The 22053-nt window shown below is 35.9% G+C and overlaps 1 protein-coding gene across 7 annotated transcripts in view; it reads left to right on the top strand.

The window, feature by feature from the left end:
• scel (sciellin) overlaps positions 1–22053 on the top strand; it is a 45707-nt gene that overhangs the window by 5075 nt on the left and 18579 nt on the right. For 2 of the 7 annotated variants that reach the window (XM_018091658.2, XM_002931927.5), the window contains exons 2-11: positions 6159–6211; positions 6729–6855; positions 8960–9022; positions 9618–9683; positions 11795–11860; positions 13240–13266; positions 13353–13412; positions 16406–16459; positions 18297–18356; positions 20051–20116. In XM_018091658.2, coding sequence (XP_017947147.1) covers positions 6175–6211; positions 6729–6855; positions 8960–9022; positions 9618–9683; positions 11795–11860; positions 13240–13266; positions 13353–13412; positions 16406–16459; positions 18297–18356; positions 20051–20116 — 626 coding nt within the window. In that variant the 5' untranslated portion in view covers positions 6159–6174. Of the gene's footprint in view, positions 1–6158; positions 6212–6728; positions 6856–8959; positions 9023–9617; positions 9684–11794; positions 11861–13239; positions 13267–13350; positions 13413–16405; positions 16460–18296; positions 18357–20050; positions 20117–22053 lie in introns of those variants that run through there. The other 5 variants (XM_012957722.3, XM_012957723.3, XM_012957725.3 and 2 more) reach the window with 5 other exon arrangements.

Below are 22053 nucleotides of genomic sequence, written 5' to 3'. Positions count from 1 at the left end.
GCAGGTGATTAAGTTTGTGGTAAAGAAAAGCTACCTCTTATTCTTTGACCGAGGAGCATTGTGACAGTGCAGCATGACTGCATCTGGGTGGTGTTTGTGTGACTAATGTGTTAGCTACTGGGCTGTGTATGACAGGGGTGGTGTTCAGTGCTGGAATCTCATTACTTATGGTGTATGTTTTCTTTTTAAAGTCTATGGCAAAATCTTGGGCTGTTAAAAAAGAAGAAGGGCCAGGCAGAAGGGAATAAAGTTGGGAGTTAAAAGTTCAAATCACACCTTTTGCACTGGGTGATTGTGAGGATCCTAATGTAGTAAAATAAATTGGTATTCTCACAAAGTGTAATTTTGTAGTGTACAAAGTCTGCTTGTGTGTAATTTTCTCCAGTGACATTCTGCAGTTCTAGAGCACCTTGGAGATTCAGGGTCAGGTGTGAGTGCCAGAGGTTTGGGTCATCTGTGGTGAGTACTAAGAGGTGCTATTTCAACAAGTGTGTTAGATAGAGTAGTTTCACGATGTTTAATTAACGTGTAGGGAAGAGAATGGGAGAAGATTACAGACAGGAATGACAATATTGGATAGATCACTTAGATTAAAATTATGGATGTGCCTTACAGTTTGGGTGGCTTTTGGTGGCTGTTGGATTACAGAAATGAGTGCATTAAAAGACAAACGATGGTGATCAGAAAAAGAGGAGTCTGAGAAAGTTTTAATATTGCAGTGATGAATGAATACCAGATCCACACAGTGTCCATCATAATGTATTGGAGATTTAACCCACTGATGGAGTTCAAAGGAATAAGTAAGGGACAAAATATGAGATTCTGCTAAACTGTTGTGATTGTCAATAAAGATATTAAAGCCTCCTAAAGTAAGAAAAGGCAGATTTGATTATAAAAAAACAATGGAACGGAAGGTGCAATGTGAGACATCCCTGCTGAGTCTTGTAGAATAGTGCTGACACGTTAAATGGATTGTGTCCATGAAGTGCACTGGGACTGGGACTGTGCAGTGGGACTTTTCAGTATAACTAGTTTGCAAGCAATTAGGTTATAACAGGTAATAAAAGAACAGTGTGCAGATGGAGTATGGTAAGTTAAGCAAGTTTCTTCTAGGCAGTCTTTAGTTTCAAAAGACTCAATCCTTTATTGCAGTGGAGATGAAAACTGTTCTTTGTAGATCATCCCAGTTGGTCAGTCCTTGTTAATTAACAGTTTCCTCTGTTTTCTTCCTGTTTATAATTATACATATTTATGAGCTAAGCTGTAAGAAAACAGAGGAAACCTTCCCTATATACATGTAGAACAAACTAGTAATAATCATATACTGTGCTTCAGCTTGACCTTTGATATACAAATCTGCAAACTGCCACTCTTTAACAAGTGAGCCCCACAATGGTCTAAATGGACAGTTTGTCCTAATAGGAGGGTAACCCTGGCATTGCCATTAAAACCAATGGAAGGGATGACCAAACTTATTGTAAATAATGGATTTTCCTTTTGTTTCAAGAAAACATAGATTGTCATAAACAATATTCTTTAGATAAGCAATAAATAAGACATTTAGAGCGTAATACATAAAACCGCACCCATGTTCTATTCATTTCTATGGGATTTTAAGAAGTGTATTTATCAATTAGAGAACCCTAATTTTCACCCGTTGATAAATACGTTTCTAAAAAACCCATAGTAATGAGTAGAATGTGTAAGTTTTTATGTATCAAGTTTCAAAATCACATTTCGATAAAACTGCCCCTAAATGTTGAAAACGTAATTTATTTAAAACATCAGTATTCTCAGCAAAAATCAGATATAGTTTCATACACCTGGATTGCTGGGACTTTTTCTATAAGTGAGCACTCCAGGATCCAGTAGTTGTGGTTATAAAAGAAGAAGCTTTATATCACATAATTAATTGCAGAAAACACGTTAGGATTTTTGTGAAATAAAGCTTCTTCTTTTTTAACCACAGCTACTGGATCCTGGAATGCACTCTCATGGAAAGAAATTGTGACTTTGACTGCTGGGTCCTTCCCTTGCTACAGGTCTGGGGCGCTGCACCCATACCGCCAGGATAGGGTGGTGAGAGGCCATGTGTAGGGGCGAATTTCCACATTTCGCAATTGGCGGATTTTCCAGCAAAGCAAAACGGGACAGATTCGCTCATCACTAGCCATGTGAACACATTGTCTGTACAAGAATAGTTAAGGAAGGGCTCCCCTTAAGTAATGGTTTTGGGGCATGGCACCCAGACCAACTTTATGAAGTGGTGAGAGAGTTTCTGTCTACTCTTTTTACCAAGAGAGATATGGAAACTCTTAATAGGGGTTGGAGTGAAGTATACATATCCATTTTTTGTGTGACTGGAATTTTTACTTTTATTGAACACTGATACTGGGCCTAAATTGGAATATGAGTCACATAGAATATTATCCATCTTACCTAACAAACTGTCATCGTATCTTCTTAATAATACATATGGGTGGGGGAATAAAAATAGAACAAAACATTGTTTCATCAATTATTGCACACGTGTGTGTGTGTGTGTGTGTATATATATATATATATATATATATATATATATATATATATATATATATATATAGCACATTTGAAATTCCGACACTCACGTTTAAGAAGACTATGACAGACTGGGATCAGTCCAGATGATGACGATAGTTCCCACAATGTAAAGGAATCCACACTCTCAGGACTTATTGTACAACAAAAAGTGGTTTTTTTTTATTGTGGAGCACACTGTTGTGGAGTGCGGATTCCTTTACATTCAGGACAAGCAAATGTTGTAAGAACCCACAATAATAACATACCATATGTGCAGTTAGCCTTATAAGGCACCAATATTACATGGGTGAATGTGTGTTCAATTCAGTTTTGCTTTTCCAAGCTAAGGGGCACATTTACTAATCCACGAACGTCCGAAAAGTGTCCGAATGCGTTTTTTCGTAATGAACGGTATTTTGCGAGTTTTTTCGTAAATTGTCGCGACTTTTTCGTAGCCATTACGACTTGCTCGTAAATTGTCGTGACTTTTTCGTAGCCATTACGACTTGCTCGTAAATTGTCGCGACTTTTTCGTAGCCGTCGAGCCGAGTACGAAAGTTTCGGACTCATTCAAGCTTCAGTATCGTGACTTTCCTTGGGCCAGGTTGGAGCTGCAGAGTGCCATTGAGTCCTATGGGAGGCTTCCAAAATCATGCAAAGTCGCAAAGGTTTGCCCGCCGTTTACGAGCGCTCAATACGAAAAAGTCGCGACAATATACAAGCAAGTCGTAATGGCTACGAAAAAGTCGCAACAATTTACAAGCAAGTCATAATGGCTACGAAAAAGTCGTGACAATTTACGAGCAAGTCGTAATGGCTGCAAAAAAGTCGCAACAATTTACGAGCAAGTCGTAATGGCTACGAAAAAGTTGCGACAATTTACGAAAAAAAATCGCAAAATGTTCGTTTCCAATCCGATTTTTTCCCATTCGAGATTCGGATTCGTGGATTAGTAAATCAGCTCCTAAGTTTTATATTTATAGGAATGTAATGAGAATAATTAAATTAACTGCAGGGTGGAGGTTATTAAATATTTAATATAGTACACAGTGTCATACAACTAGGGTCAAATCACGAAACCAGGAAAGTTATTTACATATGCGAATAAGGGAGGAACATGGGATACTAACTTGCTAAACTAGACTTGATTGCATTGCTACTAAATAACTTCTAAAAATACCAGAAACTACCAGATACTATGAATAAATAATTTAAGCGCTTAACATAATATAAACTAGTTGGTGTCTGCTTTTAAATGAAAAATTGGTAACTACTTCTTCAGAGTAATGTAAGTTATTGTCCTGGGGCCAAAAAAATAGAGGCCTTTGACTAAAAGATTTTTGAAGAGGTTCTGTGCAGGGGTTATTGCAAAACCAGGCAGTTTCACTGGGTGCACCGGCATATTTTGTGTAGGTGTGGAATGTGAGTCACAATTGCCTACTAATATGTTTTACAATCATGTTGAGCAACTTTATCTGATGAGGTTAGGCAGCTATGAACAACAGTCTTAATATTATGTCCATTGGAAGATAAATAAATATCTAATAAAAAGGTATTTGAAATTAGCAAACATATTGCTTCTGGGCTTACACTGCTTATTTTTTTAATGGCATTGCCTAAGTAACACAGTTGAAACAGCTGTAAGCCTACATTCATAACTCTCATATAAGCCTTTAGAGACAAAACTCTTGTCTCAGGAACCACTGAGCAATCAATGTGGACATACAAGACATTTTATGCAAACAGCTTAGACAAAAATGGGCCTGGTCCACATTATAATGCTCATAGCAAAGAAAAAAGTCTCCATTCAGCTCCTTTGTAGACCAATAAATGTGGTGTGATATTTTTACCTATGAACTGTGTAGACATTAAACGTAAATACATTCTAGTGACTACAGCAAACAATTTCTTTGACATCTCTATATGATCTCTATAAAGTAGGCATGTAATGCAGTCTACCATATGCTATGCAAATATACATTTTTTTATAGAAAATTTTGGCATAATCAGTTGAGTAAAATACTCCTATAAAGGCTGCAACTGCAAATTTAGCCAGAAAAAACCCACACAGCACTTAACTAAACTCAACTGGTCAAAATTTTTAGAGAGCATTCTGTACTAGGCTGAATCCAAAAGGGATGATGTCTTGATGGATCACTAGTTCGTCTTGTATATTACATAAGATTCACTAATTTAAATCTATTATACCTATTTACAGTTGTAATTTGGATCAGTGTACCTGTCTTACACTCTCACAATGAACTTTTTTCACTTCAGCTGCCAGTCCATGCCACGTGTTTACAGTTTCTCTATAAATTTTTTTAAATGTTTTATAGAATATCTGCTATCTCCGTTTTCCACCTAACTTGTGCAAAATTTTGCTAACAAACTGATACATTATACATTATAAATGAGGGGTCCCAAACCATTCTTACTCATGAGCCACAGTCAAATGTAAAAAAGACTTGGAGAGCAACACAAGCACAATAAATGTTCATGGAGGTGCAAAATAAGGGGTAAGGTTGGCTATTAGGTAGCCTCTATGCACACTATCAGACTACAAATACTGTAGCTGCACATGATGCATCCGTACCATATACATAATACAGTATATCTCATCACTTTACAATGCTTTAATCACAGTGTCATTATAAAAAATGATTATTATAGTAAAATGATGACATGTAAAAAAAGTCTATGAAGTTAACAGACCCCAGACTTTTCTTGTGTTTTGTCTCTTGTTGCTTCAGTTGTCCATTATAGGGATTTTTTCTGGTAAGCTTAACAAATTACGTGTGGCAGGAATTGCAGTTCAACAAGAGTTGTCTGATATAGGTAGACATTTCCTGCTATTTAATCCCCCTTTGCTGATATTTACAAGTTTTGCATAGGTGGCAACATCAGTTAAATTGCTTTCAGGTTTTTTTCTCATAAAGACAGGCAGGTACATTTTGGCATGTGATCATTTTAAGTTTTATTCATAATTAGTATAGACATTTATAATTGTTTACACATTTTATAATTTGTATCACTAAAAAGCACCAGCGTATTCCACAGAACAGCTAAAATAGTTGTAAATGTTGGCAAGTCACTAACAAACTGACACCAGATATTAAGCCCTTTTAATAATATTTTCATAACATTTTCTTTGCATGCTCTTTACAAATTTGACATAAAAGTATTTATTCAATGTTTTTACATTAGCTATCTGATCCCCCATGTCCCTCTATGAGGGGGCAGCGATATTTGTGGAGCCATAGTCTGTTAGCATTAGAAGCTATAAAACTGACAGGTTGAAAAGGGACAGTCAGGTTGGCAAAACAGTCAGGTTTAGGAACTTCAAGTAACAATTATTTACAAATGAACCCCTTTTAGGTCAACATGACTCATAGGTACCTTTTTATGCATATTCATATTTTGAGTAGATTTTTAGTGTCAATATCACTTTAGGGAAAATTGTTGTTACACGGTTCAGCATACAGTCTAAACTAAAGACGTGAATTTACCTACAGAATACCATCTTCTGGTTACAGACAATTTAAATTGCCATAGTGCTCTCTGATCACATTAAGATGTTTATTTTTGTAATTTCCTTGTAGATATCATTGACCAGTCATGTCTGCCTTCAGAAGTAATGCATCTTCAGGAAATGGTAATGGAAAAAAATCCTTCATGCTTAGAGAACCATGTGTCTGTACCTATGTCATCCTGCTATTTTAAATTCAGTAAGACAAAAACAGTGGCAACCTGTAGGAAAAAAAAGTGGAAATTGCAGCTCAAATATAGAGGCTTGTTTACAAACATACAACTTGTAGTAGACAAATCCAAATTAATTATGAATTTGTTGATGTGGGTGACTGCACTGGTGCAATGTATCTCTTATTTTAGTAAATCAGAACCATTGAATTCTTCTAGTACCAGTTTCTTTAAGTTTTTTTGAGTGCTATTTGCTGAATGTGAGTAGCTGAAACTTTCCAAAAAAATGTTGCTATGGCTTTTTGCTATGGCTGCTGAGCACATATCTGAATTAAATAATGAGGGACAAACTATGTTGATGATCAGTGTTTCACATAATATTTTTTTTGTCTGAAAGTCATATATATATAAACTGCCTAGACAAAACATGTTTGAAACTGTTGCGTAAATCTTCTTATGCCTTCCCCTAACAGAGTCCAAGAGTGCCACCCTGGGATCAGTTAGCAGGCAGAATGTTATACAGGACACAAATAAAAGAAGAACTCTTCTTCAGGACAGCAGTTGGATAAAAAACCGACCAACAGAAGAGGAAGAAAAAAGGTGAATTATTATATTTTTATCAATAATTTTGTAGTCTGGCACATACCTTAAAAATAGATTTTGAAGTTGTGTGAGGAAACCATATTTTATACTGTCTGCATCCTCTTTCTTGTAACATGCATTAGCAGCATTTTAACCTATTCTCAGTAAGGTTCTGTTATTTACCACATTAAAATCTACTTGTAGTTCTTCTTTTAACTTTTAGCTACCCATTTATTATTTTGTGCTGTCTTTTGCCCTTACCGTCATTATGAAAAACACTTAACTTTTGTATGCCTTGTCAATCCAAGGAGCAAACAAATCAATCTTTTTGTCTCCAGCATATGATAATTATTGAAACTGCTTGCACATAGCTTTACAATACACGTGCTACATCCATGCAATCTCCAGGCTATAGCACGTGTAATGCTAAGGGGCATATTCATCAGTGTACAATTGAGTCCGAATACAAAAAAATCGTATTTTTTGGCCAGGTTGGAGCTGCAGAGTGCCATTGAGTCCTATGGGAGGCTTCTAAAAACATGCACTGAAGGTTCAAAGTCAGAAAGTTTCTCGTGCCGTTTACGAACGTTCGGATACAAAAATTTTGTAACTTTCGGATCGTACCACAATATTTTCATACAAGCACGACGCGACTTTTCGCAAAATTAACGCAAATCAGAAAATTTCATATTTAATGTGAATTCTCGCAAATCGTACGCTTTAATGAATCGGCCCTTATGTGAATTAAGATTGCACAACAGGAATTGTTTCGTTCAATATGGCTGAGATGTCTTTATACAAATGTTTCATTCTTTATGGCTTAGATGTCTTTATACAAATGCATTCAAATTAGTAAGAATTTTTTTGAGATGACAAATCCATTAGAATCCTTTTACACATTCATTTGTAAATCCATTAGTTTCCAGTATCTATTTACACATTCTCTCAATGTCACCTCATGTATATGCAAGATATCAGTGATTCTTGCTGTTTGTAAAATGTAGCTTTATCATTTAGCACTTTAAAAATTGCCTATAAGTTGTACTATTTGTGCTTTTTGTTTGTGGCTTCTGTAAAGAAGGATCTTGCCTAAGCCTTATAGCAGAGACCACATTTTTACTGCTTTTCGTCAGGTCTCTGTTGGGAGAATTAAGTGCTTCAGGAATGGGAATTCTTGGTAATGAAGTCTGTTCTCCATGTGGATGAAAAATAATTTAGTTGGTGGGAAAAGCTTTGGTTTTCCTGCTGACAACTTTCAACATCGATATGATTTTCTTTTTTGACTTTTCACTCCTCAACCAACCACTCAAACCTATGAGCCAGTCCAAATGTATTGTATTAGAAAGTTTTATACCAGATATTTGACAGAGGAAGTACATAAGTACTGTACTTATATCCGTTGGTAGTGGCCTGATTAAAACAGGCAGAAGAGACTGGTATTTAAAGAGATACTGACATTGTCTTTGCATGCTATTAATAATTTTGCCTTAAAAGTATTTGCCCAATTTTTTCACATTACCTATCTGATCCCCCATATTCCTCTAATGGTCAGGATCACTTTATCTGGTTATGTTACTACCTCCAGTTACATATCCAGGTCAGCCTTCCATAATGGGATTCTAAATCATAACAACTGAAAATCAATTTTGTTGCTGTGAAACACTTCATATAACTGCTACATAAATACAGGAGCTCACACAAAATAAAAGGGTAGTTTTATACATATATAACTACATGCTGTATATACATATACATACGACAACTACATATATAATATGACAAATGACACATTTTGATGAGTTGATGTGAGTGAGGTCAAAAAAAGGATATTAGCTTTATAACAAGAAAAGGCAGAAATTACGAAAGGAAGGAGTTAAACAGTTACAGCCACCAGGTAATTCCCCACACCTTGCCCTGGGGCACTCTTGTCTTCTCTTTATTTTCTCTCTGCACGAGGAGCGGCTTTTTCTTTTGCACCCGGCTGTTTTCTGCTGCTGCAGATTGCCTGGGAGTTCAAGCACTTGGATGGATTAAAGAGAAAAAAAAACAAATCATAGTTACATAAGACAATATTATTATATGTATAAAACTTTTTCTAATGTGTACATGCTTTATTTCACAGCAGAGAGGAAAACTTTGGAAAAAGTATACTGAATCGCTACAAATCCCAGGATAATCTGGACAGGTAAAGTCATGTTTTGTTATTGTTCTCTTGTGTGTTGATTTTATGAGCATCTATGCAATCATGACTATAACTGTTATGTCACACTATGAATTTAATCTCTGCAATATTCAGAGGAATAAGTGCAGATTTATGAAATATCAAATCATTGAATCCTAAAGGATTTCCAGCAGTTCCCTCTTTTTTCTAGTATATAAATAGGGTATCAGGAAGCTATAGTAATCACTGGAAGTTGCCTAACATTTGGGTGGGACACCCCCAGTGATTTGATGCTTCTCCTATAATATCCTGCTGTATTTTGTACATGTGCTAGCCACATAACCCCCCTTCACATGCCTCTGCTGTCCTGCAGCTTGGGTGAGGAATGGGATCACTCTCTACATTAAAAAGACACAAGTTTCTTGCCCAGGGGCAACTTCTTGCCTTCCTTGGTTAAGTACCATCTGAGGCAGAAGTGGAACAGAGTGCTGTAATGAGAGTGAGCTATATTTGTAATAAATTGTAATATATATACCACTGTACGTACAATTCAGTCTAAAAGTGATAAAATTCATAGCAACCTAATCTATCTCTGTTCTACATCTATCTGTCTTTGCAGGCCTGAAGAAGATGACGCACCAAAACGCATACACAATAGGTTTAAGTCTGATGATGCTTTGGACAGGTATTTTTAAATATAGATTTAAAGAGAATCAAATTATCTGCCTCACATCAGCGGCGATGACCATGCAGCTATTTAAAAGTTAGTGGGAGGATGTATTTATCATCAATAGGCATGTTTGTATCACTGCAGAAACCCACTGCAATCATCACAATCCTTACTGAACCTGCAGTAAACTGATCTTACCAAATTTCTTTTGATTAGTTGCTATGAATTACTGCACTGAAGCAAATTTTCCCTATTTTAGTGAATGAGCCTCAGTGTCTACTAAATACCTATAATCTAAGGTGATTAGTAATCACATATTAAAATGCACATTATATACTGTAGGTGCATGGTGTTGTAAGGATACAAACATGATCCAGGGGTCACATTATTATATATGTTTTTCAGGCCTGTAAAAGCTTTTTATTGCTCAGTGTTTCCTCTGCTAGGGAACATGCCCACAGGGCTTTATCTTTGGTCCCTGCCACCCAAGTCACTGGACCTGGAATTGACCTTCCCTTGCAGGTGGCATATGTTATCTTCCAAGTTCTGCTGCTGGATTTTACCACAGTCTCTGGCAGAAGATGGGAGATTTCCTGTTGTGTAATGCTGGGCCCTTGGGAGCCTATATATAGATACAGACCTGAGTGCCCACAAATGTCTGCAAAATATATAATTTAGGATTAATTCAGGCACACCCAACTGTCAGTGCACACAGGAGACAATTTTAAACATTAGTCATAATGTAGCAACCATATGTTTGTAATCAATTCTACACAAGATATTTTTTGCGCAGACACAGGATACATTGCTATTGCTTATTCCCAGAAATGTTGATATTGTATATACATATTATATTGACCAACACTGCTAAACCCACAGTTTATATTATGTAAGGCACAGAAAAGAAATGTGTAAACAGGAAATAATTAATTTGTCTAGTAGTGGTAAAATACTGCTGTTTTATTAAATAAAGTACATGTTTTTATTGTTCAGTTTAACGCAAGTTTGTCAAGCTTACAAAATAAAATAGCCCAAATTTAACCAATTAATTTAGAAAATGTCCTTGCAGGCATTTATTTCTCCTTTGATACCTACTGTAATGAATGCAAGCTGCATGCTGTATTTGCATGTCGTGATAACACTTTGCTTATTATGCCAGTTAACCATGTACATCTAACTATTGTCCTTTTTCAAACATTGCATTTGTCTAATCGCTGTGTTTGTGGCAATATTAGGACACACATACAAAGTGTGTAATCACAAGAACTATATAGAAGTCAAAATAGAACTATAAGAAAGCCCCCTGCTTCCTGGGGATCTGGACCAATTGGCAAACAAAAACAAGTTGAACGTTTTATAATTAAGTTTATTCATCAATAAATATGTCAAACGCAAAAGGATATCCCTTAATATAAGAATTAAGGTTTCATCTTTGTGTGCATAATGTATCTTAAACTGCACTCTGGTTGGGAGAAACAATATCCTTTTGGCTCACTCATTAGCATGCATAGGGTGTCAACATGCAAACGCTTAACAGGCAAGTTGGGATCCTAAGCAACATTCGCATGTCTGTGTCCCAACATTGTATAGTGCTCGTTACCAACATTTTTTTCTCAAAATTGTAAAGTAGAATGGGCTAATAGAGCTAATAGCATTATAAGCCTTCACTTCTGGTGGGGGAACAATTTTTCCCCTATAGATACCCTTTAAGTTTAGGAACAGTGAGTAGTTTCAAGTGATGCATGTCACTATATGGCAAAATATAAAGTTACTAGGATTAAAGTACAATTCAAAGTTAAACCAGTGACTTTGCTTTCCTGGATGAAATGGAAGATAATTAGTATATTTAATGCACCAGATGAACAGTAAAATAATATTTTATAGTTTAATAATTATGCACTCCCAGGAACATTAAATGGCTTAGTAAACCAAGAAGCAAAGTCATAGCCAAAGCTTTTATGTAATGAATTTTCTCAGGTATAACAGCCAGTTATTTCATACACATGGATTATAACTATTAATATGGGCATCTTTAAATGCCTATTTTATTACATTTCACAATGCAGATTTTCTACGTAAACATATTACAGTTTTTTTTGAATATAAAGTGCTATGTTTTCCTACAGAATTCCACTGAAAAACACCTCAGAAAGGGGAAACAAAGCTGCAACTTTGGAAAGATTGCCCGTGAGGTAGCAACTTGTACAATACATAGCATTTATCTTAACTGTTAAGAAAAGAAAGTGCTTGGATCAAAATTAAAGGAAAACTATACCCCCAGAATGAATACTTCAGATAGTTTATATCATGTCAAGTGACCTATTAAAGAATCTTGCCAAACTGTAATATACTGTATATATCAGTAAATATTGCCCTTTTACCCTTTCCCTTGAGCCACCATTTAGTGATGGGCTGTGTGCTCCCTCAGAGATCACATGACCAGAAATAATGCAGCTTTAACTGTAACAGGAAGAAGTGTGGGAGCAAAAGGCAGAACTCTGTCCATTCATTGGCTGATGGGGCCTAGCATATATGTGTGCCTTGGCTTGTTTGTGTGCACTGTGAATCCTATGATCCAAGGAGATGGCACTTAATTATTAAAATAGCAGTTTTCTCTTGAGGATTACCCAATAGCACATACTACTAAAACAAGTAAATTTTTATGAAAATGGTTTATTTAAGTAAAACCAGTTTTTACATATGAGCTTGTTTATCCAATATATTTTTATAGAGACCTTCATTTTTTGAGGTTATAGTTTTCCTTTAAGAGACTGAAATGCAGTTGGCTAAGGAGTTCCCCTTCAGTCAAATTCTTTGTTTTTAGATATTGACATATCATTACTGAGGCCAAGACCAAATATTTTCATCAAACAGTAGGGGTTGATCATTATGGCCTGAAAATATTTCAAAAAACCACTGGATAACTCTCCAAATTATACCCTATAACGTTTTAACATTTTCACTCTGTCAACGTAGAGGTAATGAATTGATTATGTTTATTTAAGTTGCTACAGGTAATTAAGAACATAAAATAAATACTTTCCTTAATGTTTCCTTAACTACCATTAGTGCAACAACATATAGCTTGCACACGCGTATGTGAAGTCCTCTCCAGCAGCCCAGTAATCAAATAATGTAGGTAGGGAATAAGAAGCAGGCAGGAAACTGATTCCAAGATTAGGGTTTTTATGTACAACAGCTATTAATAATGTCTAATGTGTATGCATGCTTTGCTAATAATAAACTAACTTAAATGTGGATGCATTTGAAGAAAAAAACATTTTTTGAAGGACTTGAAACCTACATTTTCCCCAACAATGCCTGAATTTGGACCCCCCTCATGAGTATTTTACATTGTGCCAGCTGCCCACTATGTTATGTGGTTGTTACCCCCTGTGGTAGCCTTGTTGTATGGCCCACTGGCACATAGTTGCACAAGCGTACAGATGTAACCATAGAGAGTTGCAACCTGCTGAAATAGTTGTACATTAAATATCTGATAAATATCTTTTTTTATTACTGTGAACTTTAATTAGGCATTTTGTGTTTTTTTATTCCTTCCTACATGTAGTGAGAAATCAGAATATGAAAAAAAAAGGTAAGAGAGTGAAAATATCATGCCCTAGATTAGCGTTTTATTGATTTATAGTACAATATAATAGCTGCATTATTGTATTTTAACAGACAATCCTGGACTCCTGGAAGCAGAACAACAACAACTACTACAACTATAGAGGATAAAAGGTGAATAATTAGGCTAATTTAATATCTAACTATAATAACTGTATCAACGTATGCAAATTACAAGGAATTTTTTATTGTATATATGCTTATTTTATCTTATAAGTCATCATCCCCACAATAATTTTTCCATCTGTTGGTATACAAGAACTCTCAGCCAAAGAAAAGGTAGTAATGTAGGGCTTTTTAAAAGGCGTGTCATTATGAGATGCAGTTTATCCAGATTGTGTACAGAAAAATTGCTATATTATGGTAGTCAGTCATGTATAAATCATGTATAAATCAAAGCACCTGCTGGTGTGTTATTGTGTTGTGTGGTCTGGCTTTTTTGTAGCATGAAGCATTGTACAGTGTGTCTTAGCCAGTAACCCATCCCATACTCAAACATGGATGTATCAAACTATTCACATTCAGTGCTGCTTTGTAGCATTTTCTAGTACACATCTATGTGTGTTTAGTGTTGCTTTGACATAAATATATTTTTACATTAAATTCTTTCCATAAAATGCAATCCTGTAGAATTAAATGATCAGAGAATTATATGATTTAGTCATTGACAATTAATTACGGTCACTGAATAATATATCTGGAGATGCAAAAATGCAGGCTTATGTAGAAATATAGGCAGAAATTTCCCCAGGGCAGTAACTCACATAACCAATAAGACATTTGCTTTCGACAATCTGACGACTGTAGACAGACCAAAGCTATTATAAAGTTATTATTGATTGGTTGCGAAGGGACTTGCTTTTCTAGTATTACTGCATTAACCCTGTAATGTTTAAGCTATTTAGACATAACGCTCACTAGAAAATCTTGTAAAATAAATCCATTTGAATGTGTGAATTGATGATTACTATTATTGGACCACTTGTAAAAATGGGGGACGAATGCATATAGACCTATAAAATAGTCCCTGATAGGTGTTTCAGATATGCAGTAGTCCCTGGTAGGGTTTCTACCTGGCCAGTTAATATGAGGTAGGCTTTTTTTTAATTAAAACTGGGGAGGAAGTTCTGCTAATGCAGCAGCTGATTTGCTTTCAGTATTGTCACTATAAATGTATAATAGCTCACTGTGTGCTGTAGGTTTCTGGACCAGTTTAATTTTGCACCCTGGAGAGTATCCAGATAATGCCTTTTTTCCTAGTCAGGTCCTCACATCATGATGTGATGGTGCAGTATTTTATTGTTCATTCTGTGCAGATAGTGAACCACAGACTGGGAGAGTTTCCTAAGAAGAACATTTGAATGTTTACTCTTTCCAGTTTAGTGGCATGGGTGTGTTTATCAAAGAGGTTACTTATCCTTATTGTTACTTATATATTACTTATGTTGGAATAAAAAATATTTGTCGATATATGGTTATCCTACTAAGGAAATATTTGTTTCTTTGAGCAGAAACTCAGTTAAGGATTGATCCATTAATGAATATCAGACAAAGAGAGATTCCCTTCTAAAATGGATTCTTTTTAACATGATATCTATATAACAATACAGAGCTCAGCTTTTCATTAGATGCACTTGAGTTACACATCTGACCACTCATTCACTCTTATTAGTATACAGCTTAGCTATTTATGGCTCATAGTGTCAACAACAATTCTGCATAACCTTGTAGAATGTTTTTGTCCTTTCATGTCAACATAAACCACTTAGTAATATTCCATAGCACTTTCAATCAATTTGTTACTTGCTTTGAATGAAATATAGATCCCTGGTAAGAAATGTATTTTCCAGTAAGTTATAAATTTCCAGCCATAAAGGTCAGTAAGACTCTAGATCATTCTATATGGAGGCACATGGCATTTTCATTTAGGCTGGTGAGGATTTGTGCAGTTATCAGTCTATCCGAAATAATATTTACTAACCACATCATTATTGCTTCATAATCATTATTATCACCCATTTTCCAAGGTTGACAGTATAGTTGCCCCCTATTTTAGAGTAGTGACTACAAGGCATATGTCCCCAAACAGATTTTGGGTGGCAAAAGCAGTTACAGTTAAAAAGTTAGTTGAACAAAAATAGTAGGGCTGGGGGTTTCAACCATTGTTAATGAGCACTATAGCAACATTGTTTTTAGATATACAGCGGGGCCTTGTATATGATTTGTGTTAAGCTGCCCTCATGTCTACGAATAATAATTCTTTGTGAAGAGTAGCAGTATGAATCACTATTTTTGTTGGACATGTGCTGTTTGCTGTGGCAATACATTCCATCTCTGGGAAAACAAAATGAATGGCTGCACTGTTCTTCATGCTCTGTGTCACTATTGTTTTACATTCACTGTCGCATTAACCTACTTCAAAATACAGCACAAACAATAAAAGGCAAAACAAACATTCTAGTAAAAATGTTTCACTGGTAGTTTTGTTTCTTAGCATTATTAAAGGGTGTAGAACATGAAAGGGAAAAGACATTGCACAATTTTCAATGTCTGCTTATATCGTTGTATGAAAAACTGCTTACAATGCAGTGAAATACCCTGGCCCTCACACACCCTAACACATATGGGTCATTTGCAAAGTTTTTGCTGAAATCATAGCAAATGTCAGTATTGCAAAGGTCATTAAATATTTATAGACAATGCATTACTCCAGAGTTGCCTGGAAAGACATGTCATGAGTATATCAATTGCATAAGAGCAGGGTAGTGTGAAGAGAGAAATACTGAAGTTGATCAAATGAAAGTAGATAAGAAAAATAACAAAATTAATCAAATCATACAGTATGCTGTATGGCACCCATCACATTGATATAGTACATAGAACAGTAATTTCAGTGCAATGTGTGCTGCATGCATGGAGGGATACTTATCAATTTTTTAATATTTGAATCACCCTAGTACTATGTAGTTCGCATAGTCTGCTACTGGAACCTTGTGTGAGGCAATTTCTTTTTCATAACCGTAACTTTATAGAATCAAATAAATGTTGTATGACAATGGAAGTTTGGACCTTCAGGATAACTGTTGAATTCTCTCTACTTAATACAGAAAATCTTGGGCACCACTGAACAGGAGCACCATCACAACGACTGAGACGAAACCGTAAGAGTGAAGCAGGTTACATGTTGAGGACTAGCAATGACATTACAGACACTTTTTAAAATGTGGTTGCAAGGTTCAATGTTAGTCCTACTATTTTATTCTTCCATTAAAGCAACCAATTAGATACTAGTATCAGAAGCAACAGCAACCACATTGGCAGTCAGCTAGCTATAGAAAAAATGTAAATCATATATACAAAACTTGCAGTAGAACTGCAAGCTAAAATATGAAGACCAATGGCATATTGTATACAGCAACTATACAGTAAGTCTCCCTTACTAAATGCTAATGGACACAGTGTTTCCATACATGTGCCAGTGCACCTAACTTCAATGCTATATCCTTCTCCCAGTGTCCTCTAATAAGTTTGTGAGAAGATAGATGTCAAGAATTAGTTTACATTTATAGGCTTATTTATCAATTTTCTCATTTGTGAAATTGAAAATATGGCTTGCCTAGGACAACTCCCATTGACTTCTGCATTAACTCGCAAGCTTTTAGATGCTGAAGTTTTACATACAAGTTTTCAGATTTTTTTCCTTTAATAATGCCAGACATTTGAGTTTTTGAACCATAATTTGAACTGTGCAAGTTTTAATGCTAAAAAAACCGAGCTTTAGAAATAAAACAAACTCCAACGTTGATAAATCACCCCTTTAAGGTCACTACAAAGTTATTGCAACTTCTGCTATATTATTGCATCCTCTACCAACTACTGTACTTTGTGTGTTAGCATATGTTAGGTGTCCATAGGCTATTAACTAAATAGGCTAAATGCATATTGGAGGCTGCTTGTGAGCTAGGTACCTGTTTGGGAGTTTCATGGCTTGAGACAACAAGACTGTTAGGTGTAATCAGAGAAATAGGAAACCACTGATATAACAGTGGCTGAGAAGCAGGGGTGTAGACTTTTGGGTAGAACCTTTTTTAATAAATAAGCTCAACTCCCTGTTTCTGCATGTATGCTTAATATCTTGGTAAGTATTTACCAACAAACAGTTTAATAAAAAAAACTTTATTTTTAGCACACTACAATCTTTTTGTGCATGACTTTTCTAGACAAACAAAGAAACCTATTCCTGCATCTCATAGTTTAATGTAAACACCTTACTGATATTCTGCTTCTATTATGTGAATATTACTGAGCCCAGCTCCAAGTGGCAGATGTAGGCCCCTTACTGACAAATCAAATTTCACTGTACATTATAACATTGTGAGAAAGTCAAATTAATTGAAGTTATCTTACACTAGACTAGTATGTATGTTTAGCTTGGAAAAATCCATTGCATCCATCTTGGATACAATATAGAGTATTAAACTAAAATGTTAACCTTTACCTATTTTAGAGTGGGTCACTATTTTTTCTGACCTAATTTTATTTATACTGTTCCCTAACTTATTGGTCATTTTTTAGTGTCATTTGCAGATTCTGTCACAAAAAAGAACCAATTCTGTATGTAGTGAGATGGAAATACCACTTAGTTGCAAAGAATAAATTAAATGCAATAGGGAATAAAATGCTGTCATTAAATTACAGCAAAGTATGATGATATATTTGTTATGTTTTGCTTGTGAATACAATGGTTACATATTATTATGATGCTTATATATTGTTGTTTAAAATACTGCTATACCCTTCTTATTTGTTGTACTTATAAATTGATTTTTAAGTTTTTAAAGTCATCTTAATAAAGTTAAATACTTAAGGATTCTAGAAATAAATTGTTTGCTGGATACAATGTATACAGTGAAATTGTGAAGAAACTTTACATTGGTTTTCAGCTCATCTGGTGGAACCACGTATTTAACAGCTATCAATGCTATGCTTACTTTGTAGCTTCAACCAATCAACTGATAAGTCAGCAACATCAAGTTGGGTTGACAGCGCCAAATCAAGGTAATTACTAATATGGTGATGTTATGTATATGCTCAAAAATCATTTTTTTATTAACAAAGGAAATTTTAAAGAGACCTATAAACCAAAGACATCTTTATTAAACAATGTTTTTAAATGCAATATTGCATATTGTATATAATAAACTCAAGTTCATGATAGTAATGTGATATAAAATATGACAGCATTTGATACATGAAGAACTATTCAAGCCTTCAGGATACATTAGATTTGTCTGGCAGATGTCCCTTATAAAGAAAATATAATATGTAACTCAAATCACATTGCTCTGTGACACTCTCCTGTACCCCCTACCCCTGCTATGCGAGTTAGTATTGGCCAAAACTTCCTCTGTGCATTAGGCTTAGGCCTTGAAATTAAATTGCCCTGCAGTATTCAGACTAAGTATAGCTAAGTATATCAAGTAGGCTCCAGGCGGATCAGTAAAAAGATGGCAGATCTACCTGTTGGTTCTCTTAAGTGCTGTCTAACTTCTGTGGTACAGAGGGACAGATTTTTTCTGGCCTACGTGCTGAAGGGCATCATAGAAGCCAGTTTGACTGCTCCCTTTTTTTAAACCATGCTAACTTAAAACCACACCAATGTTATCACAAGAGCATTTGAGACCATGCCCACATTAATGGTGGTAGCACATAACAAAAAATGGCTTAAACCCCTCAGGGACACTCTAACAACTATTTACAAATTCTGACAAACTCCCAGAACAAACCCCGGCAAGGTTCACCTCCCACAGGCAGCATAGGGCAGGCAGAGTATTGCACACACAGGCAGCATAGGGCAGGCAGAGCATGGCACACACAGGCAGGGTAGGGCAGGCAGAGTATGGCACACACAGGCAGCATAGGACAGGCAATGTATGGCACACAGGCAGTGTAGGGCAAGCATAGTATGGCACACACAGGCAGCATAGGTCAGGCATAGTATGGCACACAAGCCGCATAGGGCAGGAAGAGTATGGCACTCACAGGCAGCGTAGGGCAGGCAATATGGCACATACAGGCAGGGCAGGCAGAGGAGGGAGACACAGCGAAACCTATCATGTCTATGTAAGTAACTTTAATTTAAATCATAATAGAATTATTCCTGCTTCAGTCATTTCCTAAGTATGGGGGGTGCCTGTAATTTACAGCATACACTACGTGCTTTTAATACTTTCATATATTTATTTGTTAAATTGGAATAAAATTTGTATATTTAAACAACTTAATATAACAGTTGGAAGCATAATTTAGTGTCAATAGCTTCATGGTGTGCCCTTATATTTCAAAACTCTGTTTTGGGTCTTACTGTGCCAATATTATTTGTAATATAAATGATTCATGGTGGTAGCCCACAAATTGTCTGCTTGGTTTTCTATTAGTGAAGTGAAGGGGTTAATGTTTCTGCTACTGCTGTAGTTTTTTTTTTTTTTTTATCTCCTCAGCTGACTTGAAGTAATAGGCATTTTATAAGTTGCTATAGTAACATCAGCTTGAGCTTTCAATTGAATGTGAGTGTGAGCATTGCATTGCTGCTTGTGGATACCTAGAAACGTCAATATCGTATTCTCTTGCCTCTCTCTCTCTCTCTCCTGCATGTATGTGTGTTTATATGAAATAATTTGAGCATCTGTAGTTTGGTTCTTTAATACTCAATCGACAAATTTTACCATATTAGCATTGACTTTTATTTTCAGATTTCAAAAATCTGAAGAAAAAATACCTGCACCATCATCTTCATCTGTAGTAAGGAGTAGCGTCAGGTAATTATGTTTTTTATTATGGTGATAAAGTTGGATTTGTCCCAATAATTATTTAATTACATTCTTCTTTGCTTCTCATCCAATGAGATAAGCTAGTTCCACATATTTATTGTCTTTATTAATATATAGCATACATCTAATCAGAAGGTAGATTGTCACAGTCCGTTAGTTGCATATCTTTACCTCTATTGAAAAAATGCATCATGAAGATCCATGCAGAACAGGGTGAAGCCCTGCAATACAGAATATAATTATCAATGGGAGAGGAGTACGTTTCTCCTAAAACAGCTCCACTTTAGAAGTCTGTGGCAAGCTCACTCTTCTCCCTTTGAAAAACTTGTTCCAGGAGGGATTTTACTAACCTCCCTTAAAAGCTACAGTTTAGGGTGATATTAAAGGTTTTTTCAGCAGCTGATATATTCACTAACAATGACCATCTTTACAGATGGGTAGTAACTGTATTTAATACATTGCTAGACATACTAGATTTTTTTCTAGACAAAATACTGGTTGGGGTTTTTCAACAGCAATAGATATAATCAAAGGACTTCAAGGTGATATAGACCCCAAATATTGAATTGGTGTAAACCTATTCAGAGTGGCCCTTTGAGCACTTTTGCAATTTGCATTCTTTTTGTATTTTAAAGGAGAAGAAAGTAATTTTGGCATTTTATTGCCAATAGATTAGTCACAACAGTGCAAGCTAGAATGCTATATTTTTTCTGCAGAAAGTTTTACCATACCTTAGTAAACAGCCATTGAAGCTCCCTCTGTTTGTTTAAGATAGCAGCTGCCACTTTAGCTTGGTCTCAGTAGCTTCAGTGCTGCAGCTCTAGCTACTGGTAGCTCAGATTACACAGAGTTGGGAGGGGGAGAGACAAGCAAACTGAGCAGACTTGCCCTGAAGGATTTGGGAAAGGAAGTCTGACACAGAAGAATATGTGTACACAAAAGAAGACAAGGAATCCTGTGTTTCTTTTGATAGGGGACTCAGTGTAGTTTTTTAGTGCAGTTTTTCTGTGAGTGCTTATGGCCGTGTTTACATAGACCTTTCTGATAAAGCTTATTTACTTTTTACCTTTCCTTCTCCTTTAAGTGGTTTCTGAGATAACAACAGTTGTAAATGCCTGTTTTTTTACTGCCATGTAGGCTTTTAGGCTGATGTCCCATGCAGAGATTAGTTGCCCACCTTAGATCTCTACTACTGAGGGTCACTAATCTCTCCTTTATGCCTTTCCACCGGCAACAAAGGGAATCGCCGGTGGAAAGGTCTATGCATCACTACGGTTTTTTCATTACAGTTTTTTCTGATTGCTTAAGCACATTTTTTGTAACTATTGGCTATTTTTGCAAAACTCTACACACAAATAAGAAAACCTTTCACCCAATTATCAAAACATTGTAGTTCTCTTGCAAAAGCGAACACAGCTAGATTAACTCTTCACACCTTCGTAAAAATGGTGTTTTCGTATCAAACAGTACACACAAGCCATCATCTACTAAGCACACAATGCGCCAACTGCACACTGATGGTATGAATACAAAACACATCTGGCTTTTGCTTTCTCTGTGTACAGATGTCAATTTGAGGTCATACTTTTGTCATAGTGTCATGTAAACATACAAGGATCCAAACTTAAAGTATTGGTGTTTATTCACACTCATCAAAACCAAGACAAAGTCAGAACACAAAATAGTAATTTCACAAAAAAAAAAGGGAAAAAAAAGACAATCAGCCTACATCATGTCGTCTTTCTGGGTTCGGCCACAAAATTTCGTCCACATTGCATGCGATATCCTCCAGTCCAGGGCACCGGGGAAAATAACTCCTAGAATGCCGTATCCAGGCCTGACATGATGCCTGGTCAATATCTCCACATGCCTCCTCCATTGCCTGTAAAAGGGCTACCTGTTGATGAGGATGACGGTCGTACACT

This window comes from Xenopus tropicalis, chromosome 2 (genome assembly GCF_000004195.4).
Source record: "Xenopus tropicalis strain Nigerian chromosome 2, UCB_Xtro_10.0, whole genome shotgun sequence".
In the NCBI taxonomy this organism is placed as follows: Eukaryota; Metazoa; Chordata; class Amphibia; order Anura; family Pipidae; genus Xenopus; species Xenopus tropicalis.
This window is presented reverse-complemented; position numbering and strand designations above follow the sequence as displayed.